Source organism: Orcinus orca, chromosome 16 (assembly GCF_937001465.1).
Source record: "Orcinus orca chromosome 16, mOrcOrc1.1, whole genome shotgun sequence".
NCBI lineage: Eukaryota > Metazoa > Chordata > Mammalia > Artiodactyla > Delphinidae > Orcinus > Orcinus orca.
In genome coordinates, this window is record NC_064574.1 from 27411780 (window position 1) to 27437257 (window position 25478).

General features: G+C 41.8%; 1 protein-coding gene across 4 annotated transcripts in view; it reads right to left on the reverse strand.

The window, feature by feature from the left end:
* Positions 1 to 12739: 12739 nt before the first annotated feature.
* TPX2 (TPX2 microtubule nucleation factor) overlaps positions 12740 to 25478 on the reverse strand; it is a 58585-nt gene continuing 45846 nt past the window's right edge. For 3 of the 4 annotated variants that reach the window (XM_049698813.1, XM_004272693.4, XM_033433451.2), the window contains exons 13-18: positions 22131 to 22226; positions 20935 to 21111; positions 20356 to 20502; positions 15780 to 15891; positions 14945 to 15132; positions 12740 to 13544 (exon numbers count right to left, since the gene is read on the reverse strand). In XM_049698813.1, coding sequence (XP_049554770.1) covers positions 13434 to 13544; positions 14945 to 15132; positions 15780 to 15891; positions 20356 to 20502; positions 20935 to 21111; positions 22131 to 22226 — 831 coding nt within the window. In that variant the 3' untranslated portion in view covers positions 12740 to 13433. The remainder of the gene's footprint in view (positions 13545 to 14944; positions 15133 to 15779; positions 15892 to 20355; positions 20503 to 20934; positions 21112 to 22130; positions 22227 to 25478) is intronic. The other variant, XM_049698812.1, reaches the window with a different exon arrangement.

Consider the following 25478-nt stretch of genomic DNA (forward strand, 5'->3'; position numbering starts at 1 on the left):
GACCCGTCCAGTCACTCCAACCCCACTCCATGGTCCAGCTCCTCTAATTATCAAATGGAGAAATCAACTCCTGCCCCCTGTTGAGAGGAGTGGGGAAATGGCTTGAGAATGCAGCACGTCTGAACAGTGCGAAATTGTGTAACTGTAAAAAATATGGAGGAAGCTGTGAATGAACTGACAAGAAGCAACCTACAAAGTGGGAGGAGAAAAAGCAAGGTGCAGAATAGCATGTAGATGATGCTACCATTTGTGCAAAAGGGGTTAAGATTTATAATAGAGAACATAATATACCTAATATATAAAATTTCCCTTTACACACATAAGGATTTCTTTGGCAGAATAAGAAACTGGGGACCAGAGATGGGAGAAAGATATCGCTGCATACCTTTTTACTTTTTTATTTGAACCCAAAACTATGTGAACAGATTACTGTTCAAAATGAGTGATGTTTTCTTAAGTGAGCAAATGCTGGGATTGTCTGTCCAAGGCTAGCAAAAACCAGAGTGGGAGCCCCTTCCGCAGTCTTGCTGCCTTGTGTCTGCCTGTCCTCCTCTTCTGACCTGGCCCTCCTCTCTTCCATTTCTCTCCTTCAGCATCTAGTTGACAGCCTGCCTCTTATAGGAAGCAAAAATACTAATGCCTATACAGTACTCATCACACGTGCAGGGCCTCTAAGTGCTCCTGTGTAGGTTCACTCACGTGATCTTCAGAACAACCGGATGAGGTAGATACGATTACAGATGGGGAAACTGAAGCTCAGAGAGGTTAAGTAACTGACCCAGGGCCATCGGGCTTGTAAGGGACTGAGCGGGGATCTGAACCCAGGCTCTCTGAAAGGAGGGGAGCTCCCATTTTTTGAGTGCCTCCTATTATTAGCTTTATCCATATTGTCTTAAAACATCATCTTGATAATAACTCTGTGAGGAGATTTCATCCCATTTTCTAGATGAAGATGGGAGGATCAAAAGAGTAACTTGCCAAAAGTCACTCCACAAGGAGGAGAGTTGGGCCAGAAATGTGCTTCTTTACAGCCCCAAAGTCTTCTTTCTTGCCTAAAATTTCCCAGCCTGTGTCTCACCCCATCTCCCTGCTGGGTACTGGCTTTATTGGTCTCATAGCATTCTGAAGGTTGAAATGCTTCCTGCCTGTGCCTATGATCTGGAACCCCAGTCTTCTATTTGGTTGTCCCCACAGGACATTCTGGTTTAGCTTGAAATGTTGGACCCCCTCTTCTGAGCTCCTTCAGCTCCAGGCTGATCTCACCGTTGCCACTGTCCGGGAGCCCTTCGAGGGCAGGGGCTGTTATGATGCTCACGTGTCCCCGGCACAAAGTGTCCTTGCCAATCAGTGTCCGATGAGTATCCAACTGACTAGCAAGGCTCTGGACCGGGTTCTACCGTGATGGCCCTTGCTGATGTCCTCTCGCTATGACTGTGGCTATCAGTACTGATCACTTATTGAGTGAGTGCCCATGAAGGGCCACTAAGGGCTCTGCCAAGGGTTTTGCCCAGCTCACTGGATCTTCACAAAGGACTCTAGGGGCCAAGTTCTAGACCATGTTAAAGATTCGGAAAAGCTCGATGCTGAGAGAGGGTAAGAGGCTTGTCCCTAGAGTCACACAGCTATTGAATAACTTCAAACTACCCAGATTCGTATCCAGAGCCACCTCCCAATGAGACCAAAATCCAGGCTGGGACAATATAAGGGGTTTTAATTGCTGCACTTGTTACTGTTATGATTCCCAAATAATAACTAGCATTTCTTGAACTCTCATTAAATGGACCAGGCCCCGTCCTCACACTCCATACTTACCACAGTCCTGCTGAGCAGTGGTTGAGGAACTCTGACAGTGAAGCTCTCAGACTAATGACCGTGAGGCTTGGGCAAATGCTTTCTCTAGTCTCCTCATCTGTAGGACGAGCACCTTCTTCACAGGGGGAGATATGTAAAGCATTTAGAACAGTGCACGGGTACTCAGTGAGCACTGTATAAATGTCAGCTATATCATCCCCATTTCACAGATATGAAAGGAAAACTGAGGCACAGGGCAAAGTCACAGAGTTGGGTTTGAACCATCTGACACAATGCTCAGCTCATAACTACTCTGCCCCACTGCTTTCTCCCGGAATGGCTGGGAGCATTTAGTGAGAACATGTATGTAGAGTGCTTGGCATGGTACCTGCAGCACTGTGTGTGAGGTCTCCATAATGTGGACACCCAGAGGGCTCAGCTGTCCCTGCAGGCTACTCCACAGTCCCTCACGCTGAGATGAGAGCCTGGCCTGGTTCCGGATCCACAGGATTACCTGCAGCTTACTCGCCCGCCCGCTGGGGCTGAGCTCAGCTCAGCCAGCTGCTCCCTGGGAGTCCCCAAGCTTCTTCTCAGAGCTCCCTTGGAGGCGCGGGGTGGGGGGAGGGTGGCACAGGGAAACCTCCCCCACCCAGCTGGGGGCTGCCAGAGCCCCTGCCCACCCTTAAGAAGGGGCTTTCCCGTCCTGCACCAGCTGTGCAGCCACCCTCCTTGCCTCTACAGGGGCAGGGCAGGAAGTGGGACAGTGCCAGGACCAATTAAACCCGCCAGGGGAATTAAGGTCAGCAGGATGCAATTATGCCTGTTGGATTTAACAAGGCAAGAGGGAAGGTTTCTCCAGCCAGGGTTCACGGCTCCTTAGGCCTCTTGCCCTGGAAGGCTCTGCATTCCAGAAGCCTGGGCTCCCAGGCTCACCCATCCCTGGGAGAATTCCTGGGGCGTGGAGGGGTTAACTCCACTCGGGCACTGCTTCCCTGGCTCCTGGAGGAAATAGACCCAGCCAAGAGGCTTTAAAAAGGACCGGCTCAGAGGAGACATTTCCTGGCCTGACCCTCTCCCTGCTCGGCTGTGATGGAAAATCCAAGGAGTTGAGCAATGACCTTTCTGACTCCAAAGAAAGCAGCCAACTCCCCTCACGACTTTCCCTCCAGTCCTGATACGGGAGCCACTCAGGGCTGCTTTCTCCTGCTCTCTCCCACCTTGGGCCCCTGAGCCTGGGGCTTTGGCAGTACCAGCCCCCGGGGAAGCCCTGGTAAGGCTGCTGTCCTTACCGCGTACCCGGTCCTTCCCTCCAAGGCTGGTAAGCACAGATGTATGGACATTCTGTGTGGCCAATTGGATGTAGATTTCTCTGGAAGTTCGAATGACACTGTTCCAGCCCAGAATTTGTAGAGTTTTATCGCTAAGATTATTACTCAGTGCTCTACTCTGTGGCAAGGAATAAACTGGTCACTCTGGGGACACAGAGATGAAACTGGGGAAAAGCTATAGAATCACCATGCAGTGCATTTTAGGTGAAAAAAGACTGTAAGATCATTCATGCAGTGGGTCCTTTTTTGTTGCTAAAAATATTTGTAGAGAAAATATCTGGAGGCATATATATGTATACACACACACACACACAGGTGTGGGAGTAGAGATGATTTTTATGCTTTGTCTGGATTTTGCAAATTTTTTTGAAATGACTATTTGCAACTGTTAGGAGATAAATATTAATTCAAGACATAGTAATATGGATACAGATTTCTACAATTCAAGACAGAAAATAAGAGCTACACATGAGATATGAAACACTGTAGGGTCTCATAGGCAGAGTCCTTGGGACTGATGATCAGGGGTGACTTCTCAGCTGAAGGCATGGCTGCAGCAGGCTTTCTCAGTGCCTAGGCCCCCGAGTTTAAAATGAAGCCTCCTGCAAGTAGGGCCCCAGGAATCTGTCCTTATAACCAGCATTTCAGGTGGTTTTCATGCACACCCCAAATCTGAGAACCTACGAGTCAGAGGGCCAGCTATGAGGCAGTCCTGAGGCAGCTGGCAGGGTACTTCCAGGACACATATCCTTCTAGCCTGGGCTGTGTTCTCAACCCTGATGCACGTGGGAAATGTCTAGAGAGTTTTCACAACTTCTGAAGTCTGAGCCGCTCCTGGGCTCAGATCATTAAATCAGCTCATCTGGAGTGGGGTCCAGAAAGTTATTTTTCAAACCTGCCCAGAAGATTCTGATGTGCAGTCAGCGTTGAGAGCCACTGCTCTGAGGTTCTCCCAGGGCAGGAACTTCACCTGTTTCCCTGGAATGCACCTGCAAGTTAAGGTAAAGCGGTACACATGGCAGGTGTTCCCTTCTGACTTGTACTGACTGTGTGTATTGTCCCAGTACCTGGGGCCCTGGGGATCAGGTGCCGGCTCAGAACAGACAGGGACCAAGTCAGTAGACCTCATATCCCAAGGACCTCGTACAAAAAGTGGTGCTTCTGATGTTAATAATAACAGCTGCTAATATTTATTGTGCATTTACCATGTGCCAGGCAAAGATATTAACTCCTCTAATCTTTATAGCAACATTATGAGGTAGACACTATTATCAGTCCCATTTCCAAAAGGAAAGTGAGGCACAGAGGAGTAACTTGCCCAAGGTTTCAAAGGTAGGATTCCAGTGGGACCAGAATTTACACCCAACCCATCAAGCTCAGAGCTCTCACTCTTGATTACTATTCCATACCACAAAGTAAATGCCTGCTGAAAAATGAATTCATGGGTGAGTGAAGAATACTTAGATTATGTCACAACTTGGTAGCCCCAGGGCCTGACATTCAGTAGGTGCTCTGTAAATGTTGAAGAATAAACGTTCCTACTTTGGTAGGGTCCTGGGACAATGAGAAACCAAGACCAGCCCCTCCTTCACTCTTTCTCCCTCTCCCCCATCGCAGCCCAACTTCTCTGCAGCATAAACAGCGAAGCCAAAAATAGCCATCTAATGACGTCAGAGGAACAAGGTCATCTGAAAATTGCCCATGGCCACTGGACACCTCCCTATAGGATCAAGTAGCAGGAGGGTACCCCAGGATGGTGCAGCTGTTCCAAGAACAGGAAACGTCCCAGGAGCAGACTTGGAAGCACCACCTCATGAAGGCAGGGCCCGTGGGGGCGGGGGACAAACGCAAACACAGAAAGAAGCAAAACCCAAGTGCAGAGTGCAGACCCTGGAGAGCAGAGTAACTGGAGTTTATCTGCACTAGAAGTCACTACCAGCACACGATCCTAGGAAATGGCTCAAAAAGGGGGGAATGCATGTTCTATCCTGGTAGGCTTCCTGGCCTCCACTGTGCTATTTATAACACTTCAGGCTCGTCTGCAGAACTGGGTTACCATATAAGCCAGGGGGTATATGGCAAGCTCTGAGAGGCTGCCGGGAGAAGAGGGCCCTGTCTGGGATGGTGAGGGGGGTCCAAACAAAGGATGAGGAACGGGCCAGGGCAAAGCACTTCTGGCTGCAGTCACTTGGCACTGTGACCACCTCGGCTATCATTCAGGCCTGCCAAGGCTTGTGACTTAATAATTGACTGACAGCTGCCACATCCCTGATAGGAACGCAAGCATCCGGCAAGGACCCAGACGGCTGCTGGGTGAAACTGAGGAGAGAGAACCTGCTCCCAGCCTCTGGGAAGCGTAGCTGGAGGTTCCCACAGAAACGTCAAGAGTTCAGTGAGGGCTACAGCCCAAACTTGCTCCAAAGTCCTGAGTTGCTGGCCCTGGTGGGTGACGGAAACAATCTCTTCTTCACCCATGGGGCTCTTTGATCAAGTGTCACTCACTTCCCAAAAGAGCTAGGCCCTATCCTCCAGGAGCTCCTAAGAATGTCCATCCATCCCCTCAAGGGATGCAACTGGCGTGGTGGAAAGGGCACTTGAGGGCACAGACTTGGGTCCAAATTCTGACTCTGCCACTTACCAGCAGTGTGACTTTGGGAAAGTAACTTAAACTCTGAGCCTCAGTTTCCTCATCTGTCATATGACTTGTTGGAAGGACATATGGAAAAGCATTCTTCCTTCCATCTTTATTTTGGTAATAGAGTCTTGGCTGAGGAGATAAACACTTACTCAACAAATTCAGCAGCTCTCCTGGGTAACACGAACAGGCTGCATAAATGTGACTCCCCGGGGAGCTCAGAGGAGAGGCATGCTCTTGCCCTCCACAGGGCTCTAGTTTGGCCTGCGTGCTGAGGCTCACAGGAGAGAACAGCTGCAGGCTCCCTGGTCCATAGATAGGGACCTTTGAGTTGAGAGACCTGTTCTCCACCAGGACATCTCCTGACACAGTGGTCCTCACACTTGGGGGTGCATCACAGACCCCTGCAGGGCTTGTTAAAACACATTGCTGGGCCCCAGGTCCATGGTGTCTGATTCAAGAGGTCTGGAGAATTTGCATTTCTAGTCCCAGTGATGCTGATCTTCTGGTCTGCAGGACACTCTGAGGACCACCGCCCTAGAGAAAAGTCCCCCAGCCCAAGTTGCTGAGCTTCCTAGCCTGCCAATTCCTACCCATTTTCCTGGGTCCTCTGGGTAGGAGGAGTGTTTTGGTATGTATGTGAGGAAAACACAAACACTCAGACCCAGCAGTGGTCAGTACAGCTAATGTTTCAAGGAGAGGGAGAGGCTCAAAAAGTTGTTTAGTGAAGGTGGGCAGATACTGACAGCCCCTCCCAACTCCTACCTGTCTGCCGTGTTGCTTCGCATATTAGTTTTCTATTATGCGAAGTGGTAACAAATTACCATAAGAGAGAGAAAACGGCTAATGGGCAAATAAGAATCAGGGAGGCTACAGTGTAGACATCAACCTCCAGCCCAGTAAGAATGAGATTTCTAAAAGCTCAACTCAAATCCCTCGCCTCTTGCTTGCACCAACTCCCACGAGCCTCCTTCCTGAGGAGCGTCCCTGCTCCTCTCGCTGATGGCTGACTAGCAGCTGCTGGCCCTGTCTTGTCAGTTCGTTAGCTTTGGATAAACATCAGGGGCTTCTGGCAACCCCTGATGACACATACCCACTGACAATTAATATAGTGAATATACGACTCAAGCAGGATCACACTGAGTCACGGTGGCCAACAAGGATGAATAACTGCCCAATGTGAGTCACCGTGGCTGCCAAGACTTGCTTTTGGGTCATTTTAAAGCTAGGAGCAAATTCTCATCCATGGAGCCAGAGGAAAGATCCTTTCTAGAAACATCATTTTAAACTTCTAAGATAAAGAAATTGAGACTCACAAAATGCAAATGACATGCTCAAGCTACTCTCCCAATCCCCAATCTAGGGTTCATTCCACTAAATAATTTTGTGCCCCTCAGAACCCTGTGACAATTATCTCAAATCAACCCAAGTCCTTTTGACCACAAACATTATAAAAACTGAACTGCAGCAGAGAGAAACAGAAGAGCTGCAAGGTAAGGTGACATCCTTAAAATGCCAACAATTAATGAACGGATACTAGCAACCTTACATCTTGGAAAAGCCAAGGATTGGAGGGACTTCCTTGCTGTAGTCTGTTAGAATTCATTGAGCATTCTGTGCTGCTTTTAACCAGTTCCAAGGTCAAGAGAAACATCAGAAAATATGTGCGTGTGTCAGAGGACATTATTCAGAGATTAGTCCCCTGGAGTGATCTGGGCTAGATTTCCGCTTCCAGAACAACCCTTGGAAAGTCCTCCTCAACGAGCTAGCACACTGGTCTCCAACATACTTCACTGACGTTCAAATAGAAATCTAGGAGCAGGGAGCTTACTAGAGGTACCCTCTTGCAGTGACTGAGCAGCTGACTATAGAAAAATATAACTGTTAAAGTAGGGCTAATGTGGTTAGAACAAATTGCCTAGAAAAAGAATCTGAAAATATTCAAGCTGGAAAGAGCCTTATTTATCTTTCTAATTCAATCTCCTCTTTGACGATGTGGAAACTGAGGTCCAGAAAAGGGGAGTGCCTTGCTAAAGGTCACCCCGTGTGCCAGTGCCAGGAAGGAGATTATATTTCCTGCCTCTACTCTGCCCAAAAGACACATCACAGCTCAGCTAGAGTTAAGAAAGACAAAGGGCATTCCCTTTCAAATGTGGTCTGAAGGCTTTGAGACATCAATCTACTGTGTAAGCCTGTCTTAAGATGTAGAATTCCAAGACTTTAACATAACTAGAATTCTCTCCAGAAAGGCTTTGCTAAATGCCAATAAACTTTTCGCTGGGCACCAATCCTAGTAACATTGACATTATGTCAGCCAAAAGGAGGTTTCCAATTTGCAAATGCGTATGCCAGGATGATGTCATTAACTACGCTTTTGGGAGGGAATTATATTTTCTTTTAATACTTTAATTACAAATATTGACTAAGTGGTTTGAAACAACCATTTAAAGTTTAGAGACAGACATAATACATTAGGGGGACAAAGAAATCTGTTTTATAAATAGCCTAGGAAAATCCTTTGCAAAACAAATATTTTCAATGGGGAGAAACAAACTCTGGACGATGGAACAGTATGCTGCTATTAAAATTGGTATTTACAGAGTATGCAGCAATATAGGAAAAATATTTGAGCTACTACTCTGCTAAGTTAAAAAAAAAAGCAGAATACAAAAAATATATATACATAAACAGAAAACCCCTACAATGTAGAAAAACAGACTAAAGTTCTATATAAGAAAATATTATACAGAGAAACACCAGTGTTCAAGGTGGGTGAGGGGACCACAGATTTTTTTCTCCTTCCTCCTATTACCAGGTATTTTCTGAATTGTATATAATTAACAATAAATCCCAATTTTATAAACAAAAACACTGCAAAACCCTGTTGAGATTTTCATATAGAGCAAATTCAAAGTCACTTTCTAGTCCCTTAGTCTGTGTAAGAGAGTGTGCCTGTACGCCGTGAGTAGAGGATGTCAGTGCCAGGCCAGAGATTTTTCATCGTTCCTTACCACAAGCTTGACAATGCTGCCCTAAACTGCTTTTCAAATTACAATTTACAACCACTGACTATTTAGTATTTGACCCACTGAAAAATACCTCTCCCACCCTTGCTCCTGAAAGAAGCCCTGAGAATACCATCAGTGCCGAAATAAGCTAGGCAACAATTCTTAACCCGTTCACACACCTGCCTGTGAGGTTCTGGGATACCAGTCCCATGGGTTTTGGCAGATCACGCAGCCCAGGTTTTTACTTCCCTTCTGTTTAATAAAATTTTAAGAAAAAGAGAGAAGGCAGTTGATGCCTTCAGGTTAGGCTTAGTCTGGTGAAATAATTCCTGATAAAACCTAGTATTTCCCTAAGCCCCTCCAACTATGGTTTCTCCAAGTACAATGTTAGCATTTGTGAAGCCCTTTCAGGAAGCTGATACCTTCAGCACATAAGAGCCATGCTTTGACCGCAGCCCAGCCTCATATTCTCTTGTAAGGAGGAGAAGAGCAAACACCATCAGACATTTCTGTTTTTGAGGTCAGTAACCTTCACTACAGCACTAGAAAATAGAGTGGGTATGCAGGAAGACAAAAACAAGGAAAAAGCACTAAGGTAGTGCCTGAACCACATTATTCAATGGAGAACACATATGAAAAGAGCAAGCTACAGAGTGTAAATTATGACACTATTTGTTGAAAAATAAGAGGGAGCAGGTATGAATACATATAAGCTGACGCCATCTCTGCAAGGGAACACACCTGGCAGCACCAACTATCTCTAAACCCCTTTGTAGCTTTCGAATTTTGAAAGCCATGATATATAACCTTCAAAGAACAAATTAAAATTAAAGGCAAATGCGTAATGCTATAATCTTATTGTTATAAAAAATGCTCTATAAATCTGTGTGTGTACATAAAAAACATTCTGGAAGAATACACAACTGGTAATACTGGGTTACTCCTGGGGGATGGGAGTAGGGGAAGTAAGAGACTTTCGTGTTTTGTTTTATACAGTCTGTATTGTTTTGTTTCCAAAAGGCAGTACAGTCAGCCCTCTGTATCTACAGGTTGCATATCTATAGATTCAACCAACCATGGATCAAAAATATTTGAAAAAAAAAAAAAGTCCAGAAAGTTCCAAAAAACAAAACTTGAATTTGCTGTACATGTGCAACTATTTATGTATAATTTACATTGTCTTTACAACGATTTACATTGTATTAGGTATTATAAGTAATCTAGAGATGATTTAAGGTATATGGGAGGATGTGCATAGGTTATGTGCAAATACACCATTTTAAATGTGACTTGAGCATCTGTGGAGTTTGGTATCCACAGGGGGTCCTGGAACCAATCCCCTGTGGATACTGAGGGATGACTATACTACTTTCATAATTTTTACATAAAAAAAGAAACACCTTTAAGAACTGCAATCTCACCTCCAACAAGAACCTCTAAACTCCTCCTGCAGCATTTTTTCTGTCTGTCTCATGCTACTCAGTCACATCTTATCCTGTGTTACAATTGTTTGTGTATAAGACTTATCTATTAAATGCTGGAGCAACTGCCACTGCAGTGTGTCCACCACTCAAGCTCCACTTTCCAAGGACAAAATTCTGTGGAAAAGAACTGTTAAAGCATAAAACAGCAGTCAAAACGGGAACAAAGCAATTACACAAGAACAAAATGATCAACCAAATTAAGAGTGAAAGGTAATCTTGTATTAATTAGCACAAACTGTTAGCAATGGGGAATCATGACCAAGTCAAAACAACACTGAAAACAGTCCTTCCCAGCAAGTGTGGGAATTCTAACAATCTGAATGTGCACATGTGCTAGGAGTTTTGCAAAACTGCCAAGCAGATTGTGGCAGCCAGATTTCTCAGTAGAATTCAGTAAATCCTATTAGAGGACGTGTTCTTTGTTTAGGAAAATTCCAGGGTGACCTCTGAGTGTTGAAAGAGAAGCTCTCTCTTGGACAAGGCTTGAGGGATAAAGAACCTGAATTTCTCTGTAAAATAAAAGCAGAGTTTGAGTTTCAGGGGAAACGGGAGGCTGTCCTAGAAAAATGAAGGTCATGTGAGGTGGTCCAGAAAGAAAGGGCTCAATACTAGACAGGTTGTGCTGAGGAGGAGACCACCAGGAAACTGGGAAATTCTGGGAAGCAAGGGCATCTTAATTTTAAAAGCTATTTGCTCTGAAATAATATAATCCCTCTCTGTTGCCGTAACAGACTGCCAAACAATATCACCCTGATGTGGGTGTGTCCAGAGGGGGCAATCCAGAATGGAGCAAATAGGGTGGAAGGATCCCACAGGTCCATAATTCTCAATACGTAACACTCTTTCTAAAACCCTCAACTTGAGGGCCAGATTTATTCTTCTACCTGAAACAAACAAAACAAAAAATGAACAAAATATATGAAAAAATGATACTAGATGGCAATATATGAATGACAGTGAACTATTAGAGAACTGCTGATACATGGGAGAGAGAAAAGCTACAGAGGAAAGACACAGAGAGGGGATTAAGAGATGAACAGAGAAAAACCAAAGCAAAAGGTGTTCAGAAAAGGAAGTTGTCCCACCCCCATCCAGAGAATCCACAAGAGATACGAGGACTGGGGTAGAACTGGATTTTTCACAGCACAAGGGATGAAGAACTCTATTTCTGTTTGAGGCTGATATCTAAATACCATCCTCATCTACCCCCTCTCTCTCTCTCTCCCCACGTCCAATCTGTTAGCAAGTCTTGTCAGTTACAGCTTCAAAATCCATTCAGAATCCAACCATTTCTCATCACCTCCACTCTACCACCCTAGCCCAGGCCACTATCAGCTCTTACCTGGACAACATCAAGAACCTCCTCACCTTCCTGTTTCCAATCTTACATGCCCCCAAGTCCCCATCCTACTCTATTTTCCACACAGTCAGAGAAACATTTATCACCTGACAGAAGAGGACAGTTACTTGTTTATTGTCTGTCTCCCCTTCTAAAAGGTAACCTCCATGAAGTCAAGGTCTTCTATTTCTGTTCATTGCTATATGCCCAGAGACTAGAATAGTGCCAACGTATATATAGTTAGTACTGAATCAATATTTGTTAAATGAACTACACAAGTTGTTATGGAACTGTACACCACATATCTCTAGGAAATGAATAAAGGAACTGCACTTTGTATCACTCTGTGGGCCTTCAGGAGGCCCAGGGATCTGCAAACCACATCTTGCTTTGTTGCCTGTCACTAAATCTACAATGGCTTGTACATAATGGTCACTGAATGAATAAACAAAAGGAATATAACATAGGTCTAATATCATATATAGTGCCTAGGCCTAGCCTGGGCAAAAGATGGATGCTTTTATATCTCGTGGCACAGGAATAGATGACTGGTACAGAGTAGAGTTCATAATCAATATCAAGTCTAAAAGAAAATACACTATTGATAACATGGACCTAGCAAATTCTGTGCCAACTATGAGAAATACAGATATGATTAACATAATTTTTATCTTCAAGGACTAACATAATTTTAGTTATCTTCACCTCTACTAGCTTGTAAACAAGTACAAGTAACTCAGTGGTATAACTGTTCTACTAGAGATATACATAAGAAACATTTGGGAGGCACAAAGAAGGAAATCTTACCTTACCTGAGGAGGTCAAATGGTCAAGGAAAGATTTATGAAAAAGATTTTACTAGAGCTGAGTCTTATAAAGAAGAGTTTACCAGATGAGAAACAACACATTTAGAGAAGAAGGCACAGTCTGTTTTGAAGGCATAACAGGCTTCCAGAGTGGTTCCTAGGAGGGAGTTAACAAAATATGGAAGGATATTCTGACATAAGACAGAAAAGTCACAAAGCTCTTTCCTTTAAGGACAGAGCCTACGCTTTTAAAAGTTCCTAGACCCTCCTCTCAAAGTACCCACTTCCCCAATAAGATGTGACCTCCAAAGGGGGACAGATTTAAAAACATCAAATAACAAAATCAGGGAGGGAAGACAAACATACTTATTCCAGTCTAGGTCACTGGAGGACTTAAAACGTGTACTACTCAGCGCCCCCTATTATCATCAGCACCAACAAGGGAAGAACGTGCCTGAACAGCAAGCTCTACCCGAGGCCAGCCGATGGCTGCTGTGAGGTTCCCGTCAGTCAAGTCTCTTCCTCGTCATGCAGTTAATGAGGCTTCCCCCCTCGTAGCAAAGGGCTCCTTAACTCTAAATTCATTTTGCACAGAGAACAGGAAAGAATCTGACATACTACTGATGGTTCCTCATTTAATTCATGACTTAAATCCTATCTCAGTATTTAACTATCTTTATTTTCTGATTAAAATAGGAAAAAAAGGGGGGCGGGGGGTAAGGGCAACAGAAATTACACTGTACTGATACAGAGACTTTAAATTCTAGTCAGAGTTAAGACCCATATTAAAGGTCAACTGATGGTTCCAAGGAAATAACTACATGGAGTCTGGTTGAGACATACATGAGTTGAGTCTCATTATTAGCCACAATAATGTAGGAAAACAGCTCTCAATGAAATTGGAGTCCACACTTGTCAGGCATGGGTAGGAAAAAGCCTGGAGAAATGGGTTCTCTCCATGCCCCTGTGACAAAGAAGGCTCCTGGTTTAATGGGAAGAGTAGCTCCGGTTCCCAGACGGTGTCCACAGCTCAAAGCCGAGTTTAGCAGTGGAATCGAGTGGAGAACTTAGGCGATACAGGCACGGTCAAGGGCTGGTCACTTGACTTGACTTCCACACCCTGGTACCTGCGTACTGGATTTGCCTTGTGTACCTGCAGAGTGAGAAAAATAAAGTTACCATTGATAAGGATGTTAGAGAACTACACTTATGGGTGTTTTTGCTCCTCTTCTTGAGAACATTTTTGTATAGTTTTGCAAATCCCAGTCACTAATTTGGGGGTTGGTGGGAGGCAACACAGTCTAGCAGCAAAGCACAAGAGCTCTGGAGCTCAAGTAGGTTTCTATTCAGGTCTTGCTGGATCCCTCAGCTTGCCCCTATCTCCAGTTTGACTGTTCAGTACTAGGGTATAACGGGGCTGTACTCAATTGCAGCAGAAAGAAGATACATGTTAAGAATTTGCCAGAGTACAATCTTAAGATTATTGAGTCTTAATATTCACCAAAAGCATGGACAAAAATAAATAAATAAAATAAAATAACCAAGAAAGGTTGCCAGGAGAAGGCATGGTCCCATCCATCCTTCTTACAGTCTAAAATCAACCCTGAATCAAGTCAGATTAGTAGAGAGTTCTATGATACAGACAATCACAAGAGGCAGGATTCAAGTGCTGAAGAAAAGTCAAAACACTTGAGGCTGGTTTTGTGAGTACATCCAATCAGCATACGGTAGCTTGGATTTTGTCAGGAAACTAGTCCCTTTAATAGTTTGTCCCTAGAGCCCTCCTGTGGCCAGTCACCTCTACCAACAGCTGTATCAGCTGCTGGCTTAGCACTTTTAGACAAAACCTCAACAACTTACATATTGCTATATTCATCCTTTTACTAAGCATATGAAATTCTATCTAAAACTGTGTTCTTCCTTATTAATGCAGTTAATGTGGCTTGCTGCCCTCCTAGTGAAAGGGTCCTTAATGTGAATTAAGCTTTCTTTTTGGATAACTAATATTTAAATCATTATCTAGTGTTAACATGGAAGGTCACCTGGACTGATATGCACTATAACTCCAAGGAATTTGAGTCAAGTAGTAAGAGGAAAATGAAAATATAGTTGTCACACAATCCCCACGTCCTTCCCTACCTATGTATTCTAATTGTAAAACACATTGGTTTCCTTAAGCCTTAAGGCAATAATAAAAAGTTAAATAAAGAGTCCTACAAATATATCACTGTGCACTGGTATAGCACCTGATGTCCTCCTTATTTAGACCCCTGGAAGAAATTCTGACTGAATTCAGGATCAAAGATAAATGTATTTGTTAAATAACTAGCTTGTTTATATCACTTAGCAGATCCATGGATCACAATTATACATCCTTAGCCTCGTTCACTCCTCAACTTTGTCACCACCCCTGGTTTGTCTGACTTCTCATTTTCACTCAACTTTGATGTATCCTTGGAGGCCACCTTAGATCCTTTCTGGAACAAGGCAAGGTACAGATAAAACAAAACAGATGCAACCATGGGTTAGTCAGTGCTCATGCTGCCCAGTTACCAGTTCTTTCCGTAGTCTGGCCAGCTCCTCCTTCTGTTGCTCTTCCTCCTGTTGCCTGGCCTCCTCCAACTGCTGGGCTTTCTGGGCTTCCACCTCAGCCATTCTCTTCTCCAGCTCCTGCCGCTCCTTGGCTCTCTTCTCAGTGGCCAGCTGAAAAGTTTCTTGAACTAGAGAACCAGAAAGGCCCTCTGAGTACAGAAACAGAGAGAATATTGGTGCACAAGCAAGACTTGCATAAACCTAGCCCCACAGATCCAGCAAGTGATAGATATGCATGGCAACAGAAAGGTGGAGCTCTAAGGAAGCCTAGTTGGGAGAAAGGTGGAGTAAACCACATACAAAAAGTCCTAAAATTTTAAGGACCCCTATAAATCATTGGAAGGGCCCCTATAAATCATCTAATTAGGAGAAAAGCAAGACCTACACAGGTGAAGTAGCTTGCTCAAAACTACATAGTGATTGTGAGACAGATTTAGGAAAAGAATCCCACTTTTCTGAAACGCTGCCCAGTGCTTAAGCAATCAAATGTTTTCTATCTAAGGCTTGCTTTAGGGTGAACTCCAGAAAGAAGTCCTGGCTCTCTCTCACTTACTTGCTACTCTCTGGGTGGGGAAAGTAAAATTGTTGTTGAAATGCCAGGTGCTTGTTCTATGAATCTGACCCCAACACACTACAAATCAACATAGCTGCTGGATTCAATAAAGAGCTAGGGGAGAAAAAATTAGATCGCCTACAGGCAGATGCTTCTGGTTGACACAGCATTGTACTGACACAACTGAGTCCCAGGAAGTCTAACCATTCTGCCCCAATCCCCCAAGAATACATAAAATACTACCAGTAAGGGATTTTTTCTCTCTCTTAGGAACAAAGGGCTCCTGGGAGATGACGGTGTTTGGACGAGCCTTGAAGCAAGCTGCTTCTTTCTGCTGTTTTAGTTCTTCCTCCAGCTATGAGAAAGAAAATCTGTCAGATAAGCAGCCACACTACTTTCCATAACTACCATCTCAATGACTCAAGTTCGAATGTTTCTGAACAGTTTCATCTACAAAGACAGCAGGTGATTTAATCTAAACTCAATTAAAATCCCTTTTACATTAAGTAGATCAGACTAACAACATCTGAACCCACTGAGAACTAGAAAATACCTTGAAGATACTTTTAAGGCCTACTTAACATCACAAAAAATAAACAAGTAGACATTAATATACCCCTGGATGTGATCACCTGTAAAATATTCTCCCTCCCAACCCCCAAAAGAATCTAACCAGAATTTAGTCAAGCCTCTGGATCTGACTATTCATTTATAGGAAATACAGGAGATAGAGGAACATATTAATCAACACGTTGGGAATACAATGAGCAAAACCCAGATTGTAATACCTATAGGAAAACTCTCGCCACTATTACTCAACACAGTTTTGGAAGTCCTAGCCAAGGCAATCAGAGAAGAAAAAAATAATAAAAGGAATACAGACTGGAAAAGAAGAAGTAAAACTGTCACTGTTTGCACGTAACATGATACTATACATAGAGAATCCTAAAGATGCCACCAGAAAACTACTAGAGCTAATCAATAAATTTGGTAAAGTTGCAGGATACAAAATTGATGCACATAAATCTCCTGCATTCCTATACACTAATGATGAAAAATCTGAAAGAGAAATTAAGGAAACACTCCCATTTACCACTGCAACAAAAAGAATAAAATACCTAGGAATAAATCTACCTAGGGAGACAAAAGACCTGTATGCAGAAACTATAAGACACTGATGTAAAGATGATACAACAGATGGAGAGATACACCATGTTCTTGGATTGGAAGAATCAACATTGTGAAAATGACTATACTACCCAAAGCAATCTACAGATTCAATGCAATCTCTATCAAATTACCAACGGCATTTTTTACAGAACTAGAACAAAAAATCTTAAAATTTGTATGGAGACACAAAAGACACCGAACAGCCAAAGCATTCTTGAGGGAAAAAAACAGAGCTGGAGGGCTTCCCTGGTGGCGCAGTGGTTGAGAGTCCGCCTGCCAATGCAGGGGACGTGGGTTCATGCCCCGGTCTGGGAAGATCCCACATGCCGCGGAGCGGCTGGGCCCATGAGCCATGGCCGCTGAGCCTGCGTGTCGGGAGCCTGTGCTCCACAACGGGAGAAGCCACAACAGTGAGAGGCTTGTGTACTGCACCAAAAAAAAAAAAAAAACAGAGCTGGAGGAATCAGACTCCCTGACTTCACACTATACTACAAAGCTACAGTAATCAAGACAATGTGGGGCTTCCCTGGTGGCGCAGTGGTTGAGAGTCCGCCTGCCGATGCAGGGGATGCGGGTTCGTGCCCTGGTCCGGGAAGATCCCACATGCCGCAGAGCGAATGGGCCCATGAGCCATGGCCACTGAGCCTGCGTGTCCGGAGCCTGTGCTCCGCAACGGGAGAGGCCAAAACAGTGAGAGGCCCGCGTACCGCCAAAAAAAAAAAAAAAAAAAAGACAATATGGTACTGGCACCAAAACAGAAATATAGATCAATGGAACAGGATAGAAAGCCCAGAGATAAACCCACGCACCTATGGTCAACTAATCTATGACAAAGGAGGCAAGGATATACAATGGAGAAAAGACAGTCTCTTCAATAAGTGGTGCTAGGAAAACTGGACAGCTACATGTAAAAGAATGGAATTAGAACACTCCCTAATACCATACACAAAAATAAACTCATAATGGATTAGGGACCTAAATGTAAGACCGGACACTATAAAACTTAGAGGAAAACATAGGAAGAACACTCTTTGACATAAATCACAGCAAGATCTTTTTTGATCCACCTCCTAGAATAATGGAAATAAAAACAAAAATAAACAAATGGGATCTGATGAAACTTAAAAGCTTTTGCAAAGCAAAGGAAACTACAAACAAGACGAAAAGACAACCCTCAGAATGGGAGAAAATATTTGCAAATGGAGAAAGGATTAATCTCCAAAATATATAAACAGTTCATGCAGCTCAATATTAAAAAAACAAACAACCCAATCCAAAAATGGCCAGAAGACCTAAATAGACATTTCTCCAAAGAAGACATACAGGTGGCCAAGAAGCACATGAAAAGCTGCCCAACATTACTAATTATTAGAGAAATGCAAATCAAAACTACAATGAGGTATCACCTCACACCAGTTAGAATGGACATCAAAAGAAAATCTACAAACAACAAATGCTGGAGAGGGTGTGGAGAAAAGGGAACCCTCTTTTTTTTTTTTTTTTGAAGAGGGAACCCTCTTGCACTGCTGGTGGGGATGTAAATTGATACAGCCACTATGGAGAACAGTATGGAGGTTCCTTAAAAAACTAAAAATAGAATTACCATATGACCCAGCAATCCCACTCCTGGGCATATACCCAGAGAAAACCATAATTCAAAAAGACACATGCACCCCAATGTTCATTGCAGCCCTGTTTACAATAGCCAGGTCATGGAAGCAACCTAAATGCCCATCAACAGACGAATGGATAAAGAAGATGTGGTACATGTTTACGATGGAATATTACTCAGCCATAAAAAGGAACAAAACTGGGTCATTTGTAGACATGGATGGATCTAGAGACTGCCATACAGCGTGAACTAAGTCAGAAAGAGAAAAACAAATATCGTATATTAACACATATATGTGCAACCTAGAAAAATGGTACAGATGAACCGGTTTGCAGGGCAGAAAGAGAGACACAGATATAGAGAACAAACGTATGGACACCAAGGGGGGAAAGTGGTGGCGGGGGGTGGTGGTGGTGGTGGTGTGATGCACTGGGAGATTGAGACTGACATGTATACACTAATATGTATAAAAAGTATAACTAATAAGCACCTGCTGTATAAAAAAATAAAATTCAAAAAAAAATGGATGAAAATTAAAAATGAAATTCTATAAGGTCACCTATAACCCCACCATAAATAACTATTATTAACATTTTAGTGTATAACCCCTTTCATATCATATACATGTAAACACATATACTTTTAAAATAAATGGTCATATTATTCATATAAAAAAAACCTAAAGGAAAATCAATCCAGTTTATTCAACATATAAAATGCAAGTAGAGCAGCCTTTAGATTAAAAGGGATTTAGAGATTTATCAAACAAATATAAAATGTGGACCTTTTCTGGATCCTGATTTGAACAATTTAACTGTTTAAAAAATGAGAGATTAGGGGATTATATGAATGCTGACTATTTGTCACTATTAAGGAATTACTGTTAATCTTTTTAAGTGTGATAATAGTATTGTGGTTATGAAATTCTTTTAATCCTTATATTTTAAAGTTACACATTGAAGTAGTTTTGGATGAAATGAGATGACACCTAGGATTTGCTTCAAAGTAATCTTGTATAGGCAGAAGTATCCAGTATAGAGATGAGTAGGTAGAAGTGAGATGAAATAAGATTTTCCATGTTTTGATCCCTAGAAAACCAGGTGACAGTTCATGGAAGTTCATTATACTATTCTACTTTTATGTATGACTGAAAAACTTTAAAAAATCTTTTTGTGATGGAAAATATACAGACATTCTATGTCATGGTCCTTGAACGAGAGATTCACTACTGCTTCCAAAGCAACTGTCCTAAGTTCTCCTAGAGAACAGTACCAACAGGTAGCCTACATTTAGTTACTTAAGCAATCATATCTCTTGGGCTTCAAGAGGGATGACTTTCTACAAACAAAGATTAGGCCAGAGCCCCTTTTGGACAGAGTCCAGAATAAGAGACAATATCAATACTGACAAATTTAGGGATTCAGGAGATTTTTTTCCAGACAGGGCAGAATTAGATCCAATTAAACCAGCCAACAACCAATTGACTGTTTTAAATCACCTGTCATCTATAAAGAGCAAACAGCACACTATGTTGCAAAAACAACATACCATATTAAGAATCTATTCTCACCTCTCAGTTTCTTATCAAAGCACCAACAGAAAGGAGTGAACATTTAATGAACAAGTCTAATAAATGGAATAGATGAGATCTTTAAGAATCTCCTGACACAAAAAAAGCCTAACAGTTCTCACATTCCCCAGGTGATCACTTACAGCAGAGATCAGCAAACTTACGCCGCAAGCCAAATCCAGTTTGCAACCTCGTTTTGTATAGCCCTTGAGCTAAAAATGGTTTTTATATTTTTAAAGGGTTGAAACACACATACACAGAGAACATGTGACAGAGACCACCTGCACAGCCTAAAATAACATATAGCAAACTTTTTTATAGAAAAAGTTTGCTGACCCCTGATTACAGTGACAGCCCCTAAAATAATCCAGTATGTTAGTTCCCAGAAGTTCAGTGTAGTGGGTCTACCTATTGTAACAAATCAACAATCAAACAATTCACATTTTAGCTGCTCTCCCCAGCCCCACCTGGTGCTTCCAAGTCTGTGCCTTCAGAGCACCTCTTCTGTCAGTCTCAAAGCAGAAAGGCTCAACCTGGGTTGTATTCTTCACCTTCTTCTCCGGCAGGTTAATGGTGTCAAAATGAGGCAAAGGAAGCGCCTTGAATTTGGGCACCTAATAGAAAAGAAAATGTAAGATTTAAGATAAGGTCTTTCTAGCCAGAAAGCAACAACTACTCCAGAATATTTGGATGAATCTAAAAAATAGGAAAGGCCAGTTTTCAAAGCATCTTGGTGTAGCAGAAAGAGTATTGGGTTCAAAAGGAAATCAAGGTTTTCCTCCCAATATTGCCAATGACCAGCAGCATGATCATGGGCAAGTCACTTAAGCTCCCTGTGCCAGAATGGCACTTAACTAGCCTTATGAAGTATAAATAGGGCAAGTAATTTAATGGCACTTTAAATTACTTGCCCTATTTATACTTCATAAGGCTCTTAGAGGGATCAAAGGAAGTCAGTGATTTATAGTTAAAAGTGCAACATAAAAGATTACCTTTGAGGGATCAAAGAATAGTACTATGCTACTTGGAGAAATGGAAACACCTACCTCCCCTTTCTGCAGTTCTTTTATTTTCTTCTCCTTCTGTAACTGACGTTCTTTGTCTCGAGAATCAAAAGAGAAAGGGCATATTTCCACAGTTCTCCCCACTGGGATTTGGGGCTTAAAAGGCATTCCAAAATATGGCACAGGTTGAGCTCTTATCACTACTGGCTCCTCCTCTTCCTAAAGAAAAAAATACAGTTTAGAAACAAGATTCCTCACTCTCTCTCACCTCCTCTGAATGTGGAGTCAGAAGACATTATATGAGAGAAGTCATTAATTAAGGCAAGTCACTCAACCTCTCAGGTGTCTTAGCTTCCTTTTCTATCAAAGAGGAGTATCTACCAACTCTCAGGGGTGAAACCAGTGTGAAAGCATTTGATAAACTAACACAATTACTCTTAAAGGATCTAAAATTTTTCACAGGAAGGTTGTAAAAACTAAATGAGATCAAACAGTTTGAATAAAATGAAGAACAGAAGAAAAGTACTAACCAAGCATATACCTTGGCCTCTTCTTTGACCCAGACTTCAGACTCCACTAAAACATGTGACTGGGAGTATTCCCAGTTGCCAAACCCAGAATAGGACCAAGTAAGTTGATTGGATTCAAGCTGGTAACATAAGATTACTGTGTATTTTAGTTTCAAATGAACCTATAAAAAGGCTTATGCCTGAGATCTGCTGTAAAATTACCCTAACTCTGGATATTTATAGATAAAATGGGGGATGTAACAAGAAACTAGCCTGATCAATGACAGTTTATATATTCCAACTTCATGAACCATCACCACACAGTCACCTTTGCAACCCTTGGATTAATGGAGATAGTTAAGGACAGGGTGGATGTAACTGCTTAGTATGAATTTTAAAAGTCCCTCATTGAATGGTGACAATAGCTGGGGCAAAATAGAGTATAGGTCTTGGGAACTTTTGATCCACATTACAACAGGGTGATTTCCAATGCAACAGAAACAAACATAGCTCCAATAAGTTACAACCAGTTACCACTGAAAGCCAAAAGATTCATACCCTTACTACTTTGTTCTTGGAAGAGCAAAAACAGATGATCAATCATTCATACCCATTGTTAAGACAACTCCAGACAAGAGTGATGGCCTTTGTATTCCACTAAGTTTAAGAAAGAATAATGCTTAGATTGATTATGTAGAAGGAGTAGAAACCCCCATCCCAGGGAATCACCTCATCTTCTCTGGTGGGCATTCTGATTCTGTTCTTCAGAGCAAAGGCCGGTGACTTGGGGACAGTGATTGGAAGTACTTTCTTTTCAGGAACACCCTGGAAGGAGTAAGCAACTCAATTAGATATCCTAGAACAATCTCTACTAGGCTGTGTGATGAGATCAATCCCTTTCTTAGAAGTTCACATATCAGGAATCAAAAAAAGCTAGTTATTTCAGTATGTTGTTAACTTATCCAACTAAGACTGGTATGTATTAATGCTCCAAAGGTCGATTAACAAGACAGAAGAACAGCAAATAACAAAAACATAGTTTGAGTTGCATATTCAACAAAAATAGGATTCATCAAAATCTTTTTTGGTATTTATGAAAAACACTACAAAATAAACTGTCAATATTTTATTGTTTCTCTCCCATTTTATACCCCAATCCCTTAAAAACAAAATCAAAAAGGACTTCCAAATGTTATCTAGGAAAAGAATAGATACTGTCCATTCTCTTGAACCTATTCCACATACATCTCTAAAATAAGAACTTATATTTTAAAATATTAACCTCAAAAGGCAAATGGAAAAAAGTACGGGGCAAGGGTTAGCTTAATTTCCTTTTGCCAAATAACTGGACAAAGAACAAGCAGTTTACAAAGATATACAAGAGGCTCAATCTCAATAATTTTTAAAAATATAAAGTAAAATAAAGTATTTTTCACCTACAAGACTGAGTAATAATTAAAAGACTGGTTAATACCAGTGTTGACAGGTGAAGAGAAATGGGCACTCCTATACAGTTGGGTAAGGTACAGAGCACAAATTGGTACAAACTTTAGGAATTAGCTACTAAATCTTTAAATGGTCATACTCTTTCACCCAATATTACATCTCTAGTATTTGATCTCTAGTTTAGTTTTTAGGTTTATTTCAATACAGCATTTTTAAATTTAAATGAATAAAATTGCAAATAACCCTATTACCTATCAAAAAAGAACTGGCTAAATCCTTTCTTAAATTGTGGTACATAACTAATTGTGGTACATGACTAATAAGAATCTACTGTATAGCACAGGGAACTCTACTCAATACTCTGTAATGACCTATATGGGAAAAGAATCTAAAAAAAGAGTGGCTATATGTATAACTGATTCTCTTTGCTGTATAGCAGAAACTAACACAACACTGTAAATCAACTATACTCCAATAAAAAATAATTTTAAAAAATTGTGGTACATCCACACAATAGAATACTATAGTCATCAAAAAGAAGAAAATAAATCTTTATTACTGACAGAACAGTATTCATAATGTTGAGGGGGGAGGGACAAGTTGCTGAAACAAAAAATACTATTATTAAATATTATTTCTGTGTGTTTTTAAGATGTCTGTTAAGAAAAACAAATATATGATATCACTTATATGTGGGATCTAATTTTTTTTAAATGATATAAATGAACTTATTTACAAAACAGACTCACAGATCTTGAAAACAAACTTATGATTATCAAAGGGTGGTGGGGACAGGGATAAATTAAGAGCTGGGGATTAACACACACACACTACTATATATAACATCAATAATCAACAAGGACCTACTGTATAGCACAGGGAACTCTAAATATTCTGTTAATAACCTATATAGGAAAAGAATCTGAAAAAGAATGAATCTATGTATAACAGAATCACTTTGCTGTACACCTGAAACTAACACAACACTGTAAATCAACTATACTCCAAAAAAATTTATTTAAATAAATTAACTGAATTGAATTAAATTTTTAAAAGATACTTGCGCATATACTAAAAAAATAAAATAAAATGTACGTATAATTAATCTAAGCATAGAAAATAAAATATGGAAAGAACACCAAGCTGTTAACTCTCACATATCTTTGAGGGTAGATTAAAAGAGGGATTTAATTTCTATATTCCTTAATTCTAATACATTCAACTTCTCCAAAGATTTTTTCCCCCTTTGTGATTCCAAAACACTGCCAACATCTCAAATCTTTTCAGACTGAATTATGTATACCATACTATGCACATCATTCAAAACTAACATAATTCTAACTCTCATAGAGTTTACACTATCATGAATCTGGCAATTAACCCTAACTGCAAAATGGTATCTCTAGGGCTACCGTCCTGCATGAAGTGTATGACCAGATCAATTTTAAAAAATCGGGCTTCCCTGGTGGCGCAGTAGTTGGGGGTCTGCCTGCCAACGTGGGGTACGTGGGTTCGTGCCCCGGTCCGGGAGGATCCCACATGCCGCGGAGCAGCTGGGCCCGTGAGCCATGGCTGCTGAGCCTGCGTGTCTGGAGCCTGTGCTCCGCACAGGGGGAGGCCACAACAGTGAGAGGCCCGCGTACCGCAAAAAAAAAAAAAATCAAAACAACCTTGAGACATCCTCAGTAACTCCTTATTTCTTATACCCACATCCACATGCTGGCCCCATCAGCTCTCTATTCTGCTTCCTCTCTAACTCTTCACTGTCATGACACAGGCCACATCATCTATTGCCTGTACCATTCCACTAGCCTTCTAACAGTCCTTCAGCTTCTCTCATTCCACCAGTCCATCTTCTTATACAGTCAGAAGATTTGATGTTACTTCCTGACTTAAAATTCTTTAATGGCTCCTACTGCCTACCTACAAAAGTATAACATATTCCTTGGCATGAAGTACAAGGTGTTTCATAATTTGGAATCCTGCCTGACTTTCCAGGCATATCTCTTGCCCCTCTTTAGGCATCACCCTCCATCCACAATGAACTACTAACAGCTACCAAAGTTTAACACTGGTTCTCATCACAATGCAATACCTTTGCTTATGCTCTCTCAGAAATGCTCTGGCTGCTTGGAAGCATCTAACCCTGCTTCTCAAGCCTCCACTAAAGCATCGCCTCTCTGATAAAACCCTTCAATAGATCACTCCACTCCTCCAGACCTACTGACCCCACTCTCCCCTGTATATAGTCTATCATGGTACATATGAAACTTCATTGCACTTGTTTATTTAGGTATTCATCTCCTCCTGCTAACCTATGAGTGCTTTGAGAGTGGGGACTGTTATTCCATCAACCCCTAATACCTAACACAGACCTTGGCAAGCATAAGGCATTCAGGAAATGTTTGTTGAATGAATACAGTAAGCATGAATAACAGAATTTATACCTTGGACTTGAAGACTCTTGGACTCTAATTTATACCCTGGGAGACTTCTTAATCCCAACAATGCTGCAACTGCTCCAAACATGTTTGGAGTATCTTTCTTGGAGTGGCCTTCAAAGCCAGTTTTAGGGCCATGCAAGGCAATTGCTCAATCTTTACTTTTAATTAAGCAAAATTGTTTCCAGCT